We start from the raw sequence: 13,519 nt of genomic DNA on the forward strand, positions 1-13,519 counted from the left end.
TATACAGGCAAATACATTTAAAATGATTAAATCTTACTTGCAGGTTGTGGCCCAACAACTGCTGCCTCTGGTTTTATAGCTGTAACTGCTTCATGTTGGAGTAATAGTTTCTTGTTGAATCCGACATTGAACTCGTGTAGATTCTGGAAGCTGTCTTCCGTAAAATGCGCAGCACAGAGAGCTAAACTACGATTGTAATTGTCAGGAACATAATCAAACTTAAATTTGAACCATTGTTGACGAACTACAGCGTCTGTAGGAAGCCTGAACACAGAAGACCTGACAGCTACAGCTCTCTCCACTATAACTCCTCCTCTTCGACAGCAGAACATGTTCCGGAGGGAGGGTTGATGTAAATGTATGGGTTAGTTACGTATAAAACCCGGGAAGTATCTCGTTGTAGTCCCATTCGAGTCGTTTTTGTAGGCATTAAACTTCCTGATTTTTAAAAGACAATATCTCCGCTTACGTTGAACTTTCAGCGCAGCAACTTTGCAGATACTGTTCATGCACCAACAGCAACATTACACAGTATTTAAAATGAAAAAAGTGAAATAGCAATCAACCACCCCTTTAAATTAACATTTAAATTGCAAACTGTTACCTATTGATTGTTGAATATTTATTTTTGTTTGTTTTTTGTCTGTGGCCCTAATAAAGGTTTAATTGTATTGACAACCCTTGTTTACTGTAAAATAGTAAAAAATTAAGTTCTCAAAAAAATTGCTTTGAACAAAAATTAGTTTGTTACTGAAAAAAATTCCTGATCACTTGTATAAATGGTTTCTGCACACAAACACTAGTGTTTAGCCATTTAGACAGAATATCATATATGAGGTTCAAAGGCTTTTTAATTGGTAGTTATTCTCTCAGCACATTATCAACCAACATGCATTTAAATATATATTTCACCAATAACTCAACTCCGAATGCCTCTGATATAAGTTGTATTATTTGTATGTGAATGTCCTATACACATCTGAGTTTAGCGTGTATACAGGACTTTTATTTTGGAGGGGTGATGTGACGTCACAAAGCTGCGCCGCGCTCCTGCGTCTGATTCGGCTGGAGAAAGGTTTGTATTTAAAGTGTTTAAATACATGCAAACCGTTCAGATAGTTTTATAGTTTAACATTTTTAAACTAATGTTTAATTATTGAATGTAAAGTTGAAATGCGTTATTTAACATTCATGAATGTTATTGTTTCGTGATTATAGCGCATCCACACGTGAGAAACAGAAAAGGTACGTCTCATTTCGCCTCTTATATGTGACCCTGGCTCACAAAACCAGTCTTATGTTGCACGTGTATATTTGTGGCAATAGCCAACAAAACATTGTATGGGTCAAAATTATAGATTTTACTTTTATGCCAAAAATCATTAGGATATTAAGTAAAGATCATGTTCCATAAAGATATTTTGTACATTTCCTACCTTAAATATATAAAACATTTATTTTTGTGAATGGATGCAGCACTAACGCCAATACAAATGGACAACTTTAAAGGCGATTTTCTCAATATTTAGATTTTTCTGTACCCTCAGATTCCAGATTTTCAAATAGTTGTATTTCGGCCAAATGTTGTCCTATCCTAACAAACCACACATCAATGGAAAGATTATGTATTCAGCTTTCAGATGATGTATGAATCTCAATTTTTAAAAAATTACACATAAGACTGGTTTTGTGGTCCAGGGTCATATATAGTGAATGAATACGAATGAATAATCATGAACACGAATCCGGTCACTGGCAAGTAGATGGAGAAACGGATCTTTTTGAAACTCAGGAGTCGACTGAATCAATTACTACGCAAAATGATTCAGTGATTCGAATCGCCGCATGCAGACGAGACCACCAGCAGGTCTCGTCTGCATGCGGCGATTCGAATCACTGAATCAAAACAGAAATGCAGCAAGAACACAAACACAATTAGCAAATGTTTTGATTAACGTGTAATCTATGAAACATGATTTAACACCATTAAGTGGCTATTATAAATCATAACACCATAAGTGTCTATAATTTGTGTTCTTTTAATAATTTGAAGGGCTTGTTTGCGTGTGTTTTTTCCTGCTTACCAGTGCTGACTACTGAACTAGAGCTGATTGAGACACACCCAGAGATTTCGTTTGGATTTATTTTTCTTTCTGTTGGTTATTCTCATCTTAATCATGACAGATTGTCCAAACACACACAAAATTCTGGTGAAGCAACTGAGGTCCACGTGACACACTATAAAGATGGCGTTTATTAAAGAGGAGAGTGAAGACATGAAGACTGAAGAAAGATTCAAAGTGAAACAAGAAGATACTGAGGAACAAACAATGATGGTGATTATTAAAGAGAAGAGTGAAGAAAGGAAGATTGAAGATACATTCAGAGTGAAACAAGAAGATACCGAGGAACACACAGGTTGGTTTCATTCTCAAAGCGGAACTCAGTCATTTGATCCTTATTAAAATGTCCAGCTCTGCAGGAATTAATAATATTTTTGCAAGATGTTGAGGCATGTTTAGATCACATGACCAGCTAAACACCTTGCTTCAAGTACACCTGAGAAGCTCCTTACTCATTTACATTTAGTCATTTAGCAGACGCTTTTATCCAAAGCGACTTACAAATTAGGACTAAATTAAGCGAGTCATCATGAAGAGGCAAAAACAACAACAATGCAAGAAGTGCTCAAAATACGAAGTTCAGGCATTATTCAGAGTAGCATAAGCCCCATAAGTGAGGTTTTAAAGGGAAAGGTTTTTTTTTTATGAAGTTACTCCTTACTCCAAGTTGGGAACATACATTTACTCATTCAAGTTGGAAAAATATGGTAGCAGCCTAAACAAAATTATTATTTGTGTGACTTTAAACACAATTACTTTAATGAAAACCATTCATTTCTTAATTATGCATCAGTATTTAACAAAATCTTACTTTTTACACTAATGTTGTTACGATACCAAAATTATGACTTTGATATGATACCTGACTAAAATATCTGAATACTACTACTGAACTGTTACCATGACGAAAACCTAAAAACAACAGGAAAAGTAATCGCATGAAACTTCTATTCTGGGCAGAGCAGATAAATGGTCAGTGGTGTGTGGTTTAAATGATTAGCTCTATAGAGTGGTGCAGGTTAAAGGTAAATTTGTAGACCAACAGGCAGTTTGCATCACACTGGTTCCCTCAATAAAAACCCAATAGGATTTTTCCATAGGCTTTTGGATTATCGCTAAAAACAATCTCTGTGATCAACAAAAGTTTATGATACTAGCACGTTTTGTCCATTAAGATAATTATCACAGATGAACACAACTTTTATAAAATTTGAAGCCTAAATGCAGTCGCCAGAAGTAAAAAGCTAAAGGTGGGCTATAAACGAACTTACACCACGGTTCAACGACTTCAACCATCACTAAGTTTCCAACAACTTTTCCAGGGTAATGCTGATGTATTTTATGTCGTAGAATAAAACGTTAAGATATCTTGAGCTTGTGTTACCACACCTTTTTTCAGCCATATAAACAAAAACCCATTAACTTTGGTACGATGGAAACGGAAGTGCTAAAATGGTAACTCATTTCCAGGTTTTGGCCTACAAATTTTAGTCTGGAAAGATTCTAACTAATCCAATCTTTTCTGTTTGGTAACCATCAATGGTTGAACAGGGTTCCTCAAATCCAGAGGAGCTGCAGAATTTAGCTCAAACCAGGGTTCGAACAGATACTGTATAACAAAATAATGTATAAATGACTTAAAGGAATAAAATGACTACAATCAGAGAACTCATTTATCAATTCTTTATCAACTTTGAAAAAAAAAAGAAAAAAAAGTAAATGGACTTCTTTTTACGGAGCCCCTGAGGGGACCTTTGCAAAAAAAAAAAAAAAATATATACAGACTTTCGCGTGCTCACGAGAAACTTTCGCGTGCACATGAGAAAACTATCGCGTGCTCACGCGTTACAATTTCCAGTTTGCGTTATAGTGTCATTACTACAAATGTGGGAAAAGGGATGAGATGAGAGTGTGCTGGAGCATGCCTCCAGAGATCTGTCTTATAGGGAGTTTGCATTTGAGATTGTTTGTGGACTGTGCTTTACTGTAGGAAAAAAAAGCATGAATATAACAAATGAATATCAGGTCCCACATCATGGATAACATAATCAGAGAGTAGCCTATTTCTTTTTGTTTTGAAATGTTTCGTTTAAAGACATTTCAAGCTTTCTTCAGATGTATTTCTCATGTCTGTGAGGCATACGCTGAGTTTCGGTTAATTTATGATGAGATGCGCTCCAGTTCACGTGCAATGCAAGTGACCGTGGTGCGCCGGCGCCTCCATGATGATATTGTCTGCTATATTTGCTTCTTATTAAATACAAGCAATTGGTTGATGAAAAAAATATTAAAATTAAGATACAATTTATACAAAACGAAATTCACTTTAAAAGAAAGGCTTTCTACAAAACAAAACTTAATGAAGTGGTCCAAATCATGTCTGACCCACTCCATGTCTGTCGATATATTGCGCATCCTATCTTACTCGTGCTGTTCACTTTTCATAATCAACATAGATGGAAAAAAATAACATAATATTTTAACAAATATGAAACTAAATGCGCTTATTTAATGGCTACAACACATCTGCAACATTTATCAAGTTCACGGATAATTGTGCATGCATTTATTAATTAGGCCTATTATCTTAATGAATAGTGCAACAAGGACGAAGCATGTAAACTGCGTTGTTTGTTTATTCAGAATGGAATGGATCGCAAATGGATCCGAATAAAGAAACATTAATAAAAAACAATAAAAAAAAACGTGAACGATGATGAACACCAAAAATGAACAAGAATGAACTTTGGATGGCCTAGGAGGAGTAGGCCTAGGCTACTACTCTAATATAATTAAACAAGGTTTTAGAATATAGAATATTTTTTAAACAAAATAAATATTTTTAAAGCCTATTATCCCGGGCCCCGGTGTAATGTGTGCGAGTGGAGGAAACGCTGCGGATGACACGTGACATCTTGCATTTTGTAACACAAATGCTTGATCAACTGTAGGAAAAAAAGCATGAATATCTCTATTAGCTGCAAAGTACTAGTCATTGCAGGCCGCAAAAAAACTACATTTAAGATTACACTAAAAACTTAATTGTAATTTAATACATATTTAATTAATTAAAAATATTTTATTTTTTATTTTTCAAACACACCTGATTCAACTCATCAGGTCATTAACCCATGTGATAATGAGCTGATGAGTTGATTCAGGTGTGTTTGAGGGAGACAAAGAAAACGTGCAGTGTTGGGGGTACTCCAGGAGCAGGGTTGAAGAACCCTGCTTTAGACCATATACAATATCACTCAATATTAGACTACTATTAAATACTATGGTAATGCCGCAAATGGATCCTACCTGTCGCGACATTCCCTTCTTTGCATTCTCTCATAAAATAACCTTTTAGCCTAGTAAAATCTACATATCATTCCCAACAAAAGTATTGTTTAGCGCAAAACGTGTTGAAGATTAGTGGACATGCAGTCGATTCATTAAATAAGCTATTTCCTCACAAAAACGGTTCTGTGAAGCCTCTTCTCCATCTCCATTGATATCAATAAAAAAAAAAAAAACAGACTCTGGTCTCCTTTCCTTTTTTTGGCTGAAGGTTGCAGGCTTGTCTTCTAGTGGCTTTTATGCATCCAACTGTTTCCATACACTCTCATCTCATCCCTTTTCCCACATTTGTAGTAATGACACTATAACGCAAACTGGAAATTGTAACGCGTGAGCACGCGAAAGTCTGTATTATTTTGCAAAGGTCCCCTCAGGGGCTCCGTATCTTTTAGATGCTCTTTTGAGTCTAAAAAAATTCAGCCAACCGAGTATGTTGTTTAGGACCCAAGAATCCAAGGCTCCCAATGTTGCACTCGGTTTAGGGTTCTGCAAAAGAAGATTACATCAAATATATTCTTCCATGGCTATCTAGCAAGCATGTGGTGTTAGTTATTATTATATTGGTTATATTATATTGCAATCTAATGGCTTGTTTGCACTAAAACTCTTATTTATATTTGAATGATTTGTTATTTTCACTCAAATTACAGATATAAGGTATCCACAATGCAATATAGAACTTACATCAAATTTATATCAAATAAATTACACTGTGCACAAAAACCTTTTTTAAAACATTTTAGAGGAAACAGGAACTGCTGTAACTGTGACATGAGCACAGGGCCGGCGCCAAGGGGGCCATAGATTAAATTTAGAGGTGTAAATCACACGATACAATCCAACATTGATTGTAATAGCCAGCGATTCAGTATTTATCTATACCTCAAAACATGACATGATACGATTTTATTTGATTCAGAGGTATATATGTATATAAAGTCGTTCTGAGATTTCAGATAACACCTCTTCTGGTAGCTTAGTTGGTATAGGGTTTAGCATACATGTTTTAGGTTTGGTTGCTTTGTGTTGGTTTTAATGCTTTAAATGTCTAATGTTTTGATGTCTGTTGCTTTGAGCCATTAAACAGGTTAATTTGTCTTTTTTCACCCTAGACCTGATGGCCCTGAATGAAGAGAGTCAAGAACTGAATGAAAAGGAAAAGAAAGATCAATATAAAAATCCTAATTTCATAACTGGAAAAAAATCTTTTAGTTGCTCACAGACTGAAAATACTTCCTCACAAAAGTCGAGAGCTAGAAGTCATTTCACCTGCCAAGAATGTGGAAAGAGTTTCAATCAACATGTAAACCTAAAAGTCCACATGAGAATTCACACTGGAGAGAAGCCTTTCTCCTGCCTACAGTGTGGAAAAAGTTTTGCTGAAAAAGGAAACCTTAATAAACATAAGAGAGTTCACGCTGTAGAGGACCCGTTCCCCTGCCAACAGTGTGAAAAAAGTTTCACTCAAAAATACAGACTTAAAGCCCACATGAGAGTTCACACTGGAGAGAACCTTTTCACCTGCCAAGAGTGTGGAAAATTTTTCATTAGAAAAGCAAGCCTTAAAATCCATATGAGAATTCACACTGGAGAGAAGCCTTTCACATGCCCTCAATGTGGAAAGTGTTTTTCACATATAGCAACAATTAAATCCCATATGAGGATTCACACTGGAGAGAGGCCTTTCAATTGTGATCAGTGTGGAAAGAGTTTCAGACAAAGAGTCGCCCTTAATTCCCACAGGAGGATTCACTCAAGAGGGAATTGTTTTATTTGTCATCAGTGTGGAATGAGTTTCAAAGACAGCAGTCACCTTAAGAATCATGTAAAAACTCACACTGGAGAAAACCCTTTTATGTGTCATCATTGTGGAAAAACTTGCTCAAACAAATCAAACCTTAATGTTCACGTGAAAGTTCACACTGGAGAGAAGCCTTTCACCTGCCCTCAGTGTGGAAAGAGTTTCACTGTTAAACAAAGCCTTAAGACGCACATAAGATCTCACACTGGAGAGAAGCCTTTCACGTGTCTTCAGTGTGAGAAGAGTTTCACATATCGAGCAGAACTGAAATGTCATTTGCAAACTCATTCTGAAAAGACATTGCAGAAAAAGGAGCACTTTCAAAAATCACCTTCACAGACAATTTAATGGTGATGGCAAAAGATTTTTTATTACACCGACGACACTCTGATGTGAGACTATTTTTATTTATGTGGAATGAGTTTTAAATGGCGCCATAAACATATCCATCTGTGTAAAATTCATTTTGATTGTATAGAGGCATCACTCATCGCTTCATTAAGATTAATACAGTGGAATCAATATCCATCTATCTACAGTGGCAAGAATAAGTTTGTGAACGCTTTGAAAATATCTAGATTGAATACATAAAGGGCTTTCGCCCTGGGTCGTTCTAGGAACTAGCCACGAGGGTGGTTCCCTGAGAACTAATGGTTCCCTTAGGAACGTTTTCCTAGTTGCATTCGCACCGCCAGTAGGAACTCTGAAGTGACGTAAGCTGCGCTTGTTATTGTGACTTTTATTTTGATGGAGTGGCGGACCTATTTTTGACGCCACTGAACACAGTGCTCGCATTCTCCGTGTTCATTAGTTTACGATCTGTCTAAAAGTCCTGTCTAATACGTTATTAGATAGAAATGTTATACATCGAAAGTAGACAGTAATGAAAAGTTAGTAGCGTATGTCGTGTGGTAGATGTCCAGTGTTGCTGAGCAGAAATACATAATCATGTTTGGCTTGGTCCCCTCAAAGTCGCGTTAGATTTTCTCCTCAGCGTAAAGGTTAAGAGGCCCATCTATCACTGTTTTCCATGTTCGTAGAGTTAGTTTCTGGAGTAAATATATAGGCTATAATCTGTGTGTTTACATAGCCTTTTTAAAAAATGGTGGGTGCTGGTGTTTTGCGTGTGTTTGGCCAATCAGCGAACACTAACGTCACTGGTAGTTCCTATAGTGCTGGTTTAGACCCTACTCTGAAGTAGAAATTAGTTCCTCCAAGAGGAGTTTCTAGAACTAAAATCGCCAATAGTTCTAGGAACTATGAAATGGTTCCTCCGGTGCGAAAGCCTCTTGAGTATTCAACAGCCTAGAACTTACTACATTTGTAGAAAGTGAATTCATGGATGCCCAGATCTTTAGCAATGCTTCTGTAAGCCTTTTCCAGCTTTGTGCATCTATAGCCAAGTTTCCATCCACTTTTTACCTTTTGTTATCGACAAAGTGAGTATGCATTAAAAGAAGATTGCGAAATTTGTAATTGTATCTTTCACATCCCAAATATTTGTAAAATGCTGAGAGTAATGAGACAATTGGAATTCACTAGATTACTGCTTACTATTTTCGTCAAATAATGAGTCTATTATTAAATTAGGAAATCAGAAGATCACAGCGAAGTGGGACAGCTTGTCTGACAGGACTGCATGTTACTGCATTTATGTGACAAATCTTATGGGTTTGGACACAGGGCAGCTTTTTTTGTCCTGCATGCAAAATTTTAGGTTTCATCAAAATGATTGGTAGTAATGTTCGGTCACATAGCAACAATCTTTAACGTAAGCCTTGCCATGCAGTCAAAGCCGGTTTGACGTAGCCGAGAACACATTTAGATCATTCAGATAAAAAAAAAAGAAAAAGTTATTCGTTCTGGTTTCAGAGTTCAATAACATCAACATCGAACAAAAACATCCAGGTTTTTTCAGAGTCCGATATTTAACTGTTTTAAATGGTTTATAGAGCTGCCGTCTTAATTCTAAAATTCGCTTAGAGCTTTTTGGATTCAACCCACTTTAGTTTCCTAATTTGTTTGAGATAAAATTATAGTAGATACATTACATATTAATAAACTGTATTTATAAAAATGATTTTATTAACAAGTGCCATGTTTGTGATTTTCATTTGTCAAGTAGCCAGCTTCTGACCATGGAATCATGATTTTATGACATACATTTTATTTATTCATGTACAGAAGTAACGTGTATTTTACCTTTCTTTTTGTCAGCTTTGAAAACTATAACAGCCTTCCTTTATGTGACAGATGCCCTATTTTTATTTTGATGCAGATATATTCAAGGCGCTATATTTTCCTCATCCATTTGAAGCAAAACTTTATTATATATTATTACATTGTATACATAAAATTATTTTTTATTAACAAGTGTCATGTTTTTTGTACTTTGTTATAAAGACTGTTTAGATCAATACTTGATCATCAAACAATATTCAGAAACGAGCTATTATTTTCTGATGAACTTTTATTAGATTGTAAAAAAACGGACAAAATTAGGCTACAAAAATAAGGAGGAATGTTGTTTGAGAGGTATCACATCTTATTCTTACCAAAAGAGATAAATAATTTCACATACAATTTAATATGAATATAATAGATTTAATGCTACTTTGAACTGCAGAGAAACAGTGCTTTAACGGGAGCAAAGTCACCAACGCTGCATACTATATGCTTATTCTGTCATATGACACAACATTTATTGGCGTTAAAGCCCTTTTTCTAGACAAAAAGTGTTTCCAAACTAGTTTTTCGTGACCTTTGAAGTATTGACATTAAATTTAAAGATTTTGATGCACTTGGCTTTTGTAATGTGTTTTTAAGGACCTGTGAAAGCATTGGGGATTGAGACATGGGTCACACATAATAATAATAATAATTCATTACATTTATATAGCTCTTTTCTCTGCACTCAAATCGCTTTACATAGAAGGGGGAATCTCCTTATCCACCACCAATGTGCAGCACCACCTGGATGATGCGACGGCAGCCATATTGCACCAGAATGCCCACCACACACCAGATTATTGATGGAGAGGAGACAGTGATGAAGCTGATAAGTATATGAGGATGATTAGGAGGCCATGATGGACAGATTTGCCCAGCATGCCGGGGTTACACCCATACTCTTTTGAAAGACATCCTGGGATTTTTAATGACCACAGAGTGGACCTCGATTTAACGTCGCATCCGAAGGGCGGTGCTCTTTGAAAGTATAGTGTCCCCATCACTACACTGGGGATTAAGACCCACACAGGGTGAGCACCCCCTGCTGACCTCACTAACACCTCTTCCAGCAGCAACCTGGTTTTCTCAGTTGGTCTCCCATCCAAGTACTAACCAGGCTCAGCCCTGCTTAGCTTCAGTGGGCAACCAGTCTTGGGCTACAGGGTGATATGGCTGCAGTATCTGCTATGAATAACAAACGCAGAGATTATGTTAAATTCTTGTTTTTCTTTTCTCTATATCTTATAAAAAAAAATTAAAAAATGTTTTAAACAAAACAGGTGCAGTTTTATAATTTTTCTATTTCAATAAAAATCTAAAAACAAATGAACTAATTATTTATTTTCTTGTGCAGTGTGTGGCATATCACAAGCATGGTGGAGAGTATCTTTCAAATAATTAACAATGCTAACTTTCGTTAAACAATGACAGCAAAAGTTTTTCTTAGGAGAAAAAGAAGATCTGAAATTTGGGTCCATTTTCTTTATAAAAGTTGAAGCTAAACTAAAACATTCCTTTTTATATCTGAAGGAAAGCAATGTGAACACATTATCTAGAAAGAATACAACAAACATCAAGCAGCATATGAAGGCTTACCACAAAGAAACTGATGTAGGTTGACATTTAGGTGGTAAAGGTTTTACTATGTAGGATATTTTATAGCTAAACTGAATCCATTAAGTTAGGGTAAAGTATTTTAGGAGAAGTGGATGAATTTCCCGAAAGGGGTGAATATTAAAGTGGTGCATTAAATCCTAGTGAATTTACATGACCTAATGTATGGATTGAGAAATGTATAAACTTTACATTTTTGTATGATTATATGTAATCAAAAGGGGGAGTGTGGTGGAAAATTTTAACATAGCAAGTAGCAAACCATATAAGACATTTTTGAACATAGCAAACCATATAAGACATTTTTGAACATAGCAAACCATATAAGACATTTTTGAACATAGCAAACCATATAAGACATTTTTGTCAAACATAAAGGAAACCAGCTATCTGTGATAAACATATTTTCTGTTTAGCCTTGAACAGGCTAAACACAGCCTTGGAACATTGTCACAGCTGCAGATAACTGAGTACCATATAAGGAGTTGTTTTTATCTCAGTGACTAGAAGCCCTCTCACATTTGAGTAAAGGGGTTGTGAGGCCTATAAATGTCTTAACCCTCTAATGCATGAATTATGTTTTTGCACTTAAATTATTATTTTTGTAATATTATTTTCTGGAAGATTTAAGATAACAGATGAACAAAATAAATAAAAATTTAAAATCAACCTCCCCCTTAGCCGATTTTATTTAGTTGCCCCAGGGCAACGATATGCATTATAGGTAGTAAATCACAGAGAAAAATGTAATATTGTCTCAACATTTATTAGGAAAATCAAGAGGGAACTGGCACTCTTTTCAATTGAAAATGTGTTTCAAATATTTCATTATGGCATTTGGCCACTTAAGATACGTCTTAACAAGTAACAACTAACAAGTAATTCATTTGACTAAAACGTTTTTGTCAGTCCATATACACACATCAAACAGTGGTAGTTTTCTTTTTAAAAACACTGGAGACCCCGTTTTAAAGTATTGATAAGGGGATAAGATGTCATCAACTTGTGGAAGGCTGCCTTGCCAATCAGGGTATGCAGGGAATCATGGCTGGTTTTCCACCTTGGTTGCTGAGGGACATCCTCACCATCATCATTCTCAGATTCATTTACTTCTTCACTTCTCTCATTATTGTTTACTTCATCACCTTGAAAAAGAGAACATTTATGGTGGACTGAATTGCAATTTGTGACATTGAAAGAATTGCCTTCCTTTCCTCCAATATGTTTGCTTTCTGAAATCCTATTTCCTTCAGGAGTTACTGTATATAAGATTTGAAAATGCCTTTTATTCAGAATTTACTAAATATAAGATAGGATATAAGATACATGTTTTTTTCTGCCTCTCAAACCTCTTTCTGGGGTCCATTCTTCATTACTGTCACTTCCCTCAAGCTCACTGTCCTCACTACAAAATCCATTGTTGGGTATGATTCTGACAAATAGCTCCTTTCTGTCCTTTCTACCATAAAATGTCCCTGCGTCCATTTTCCTGTAAACGTCAGTGCAGAAAACACAGCAAAAACACTGATTTTGGCCTTCAAGAAAGTCACATGTTTGGCGACAGTGAGATTTTTTGTGTGTGTGTGTGTGTGTGTAAAAAGAAACTAAAAAATATATATATTTTATTCAGCAAGTATGCATTAAATTGATCAAAAGTGACAGTAAAGACATTCTTAATTATACAAAAGCTTTCTATTTCAGACAAATGCTGTTCTTTCAAACTTTCTATTCATCAAACAATCCTGAACATTTTTTACATAACTGTTTTCAACTGACAATAATCAGCAAATGAGCGTATTAGAATAATTTCTGAAGGATAATGTGACCTTTCAAAAATGACGCTTTTTCTTTTAATGTCGCCGACTTCATATTATGCTTTCTACTGATTGGTTGCTGTTCAATCCCAGTGGTTCTGAAATTCTGCATTATTTAATTAAGTATAAATTTTAAACTTTAAACTTCTCTATGCTATTGTCTTTCACATAATAAGTTTCAGACTCTTTTAGTGTGACTGCCCAAATTAGTCAGGAGGGTTGAATATTATTTTATTGTCAAATAGAAATGAGAGAGAGGTGCGAAAGTTCACAACCACCAATTGGGTTGAGACGTTCAATGTCCTGTAATAATAATACATTAGAAAAATATACCAATTGTTTTGTGAAGAACATAAATATCGTACTCACGTCTCTTAAGTAATACCTCAATAATGACTGAAATTGACTTTAAAAAAAAAAAGTACTCTGCATTCTTCCCTGATGTGTAGATGGTCTTAGGTGTTGATTGGGTCTCGGGACAGAGAATGTATTCTCTAATTAATTATGCAGAAAAAAAATGTCGTATTACTTTGTGTTAGGCTGTGACTCATTTGCAATGAATGTGTTTTTGATTTCCTCCATATACCAATTAA

The 13,519-nt window shown here is 35.5% G+C and overlaps 1 protein-coding gene across 1 annotated transcript; it reads left to right on the forward strand.

Moving 5' to 3' along the window:
• Window positions 1-1,030: 1,030 nt before the first annotated feature.
• On the forward strand, window positions 1,031-9,603 carry LOC311289982 (uncharacterized protein). The gene is made up of 3 exons (XM_084408263.1): window positions 1,031-1,270; window positions 1,711-2,418; window positions 6,581-9,603. Exons 2-3 carry the CDS (start codon window positions 2,247-2,249, stop codon window positions 7,615-7,617), a joined length of 1,209 nt encoding a protein of 402 aa, XP_084264389.1. The 5' UTR covers window positions 1,031-1,270; window positions 1,711-2,246; the 3' UTR covers window positions 7,618-9,603.
• The last annotated feature ends 3,916 nt before the right edge of the window (window positions 9,604-13,519 follow it).

Source organism: Rutilus rutilus (assembly GCF_951802725.1).
Source record: "Rutilus rutilus genome assembly, chromosome: 4".
NCBI classification, from domain to species: Eukaryota; Metazoa; Chordata; class Actinopteri; order Cypriniformes; family Leuciscidae; genus Rutilus; species Rutilus rutilus.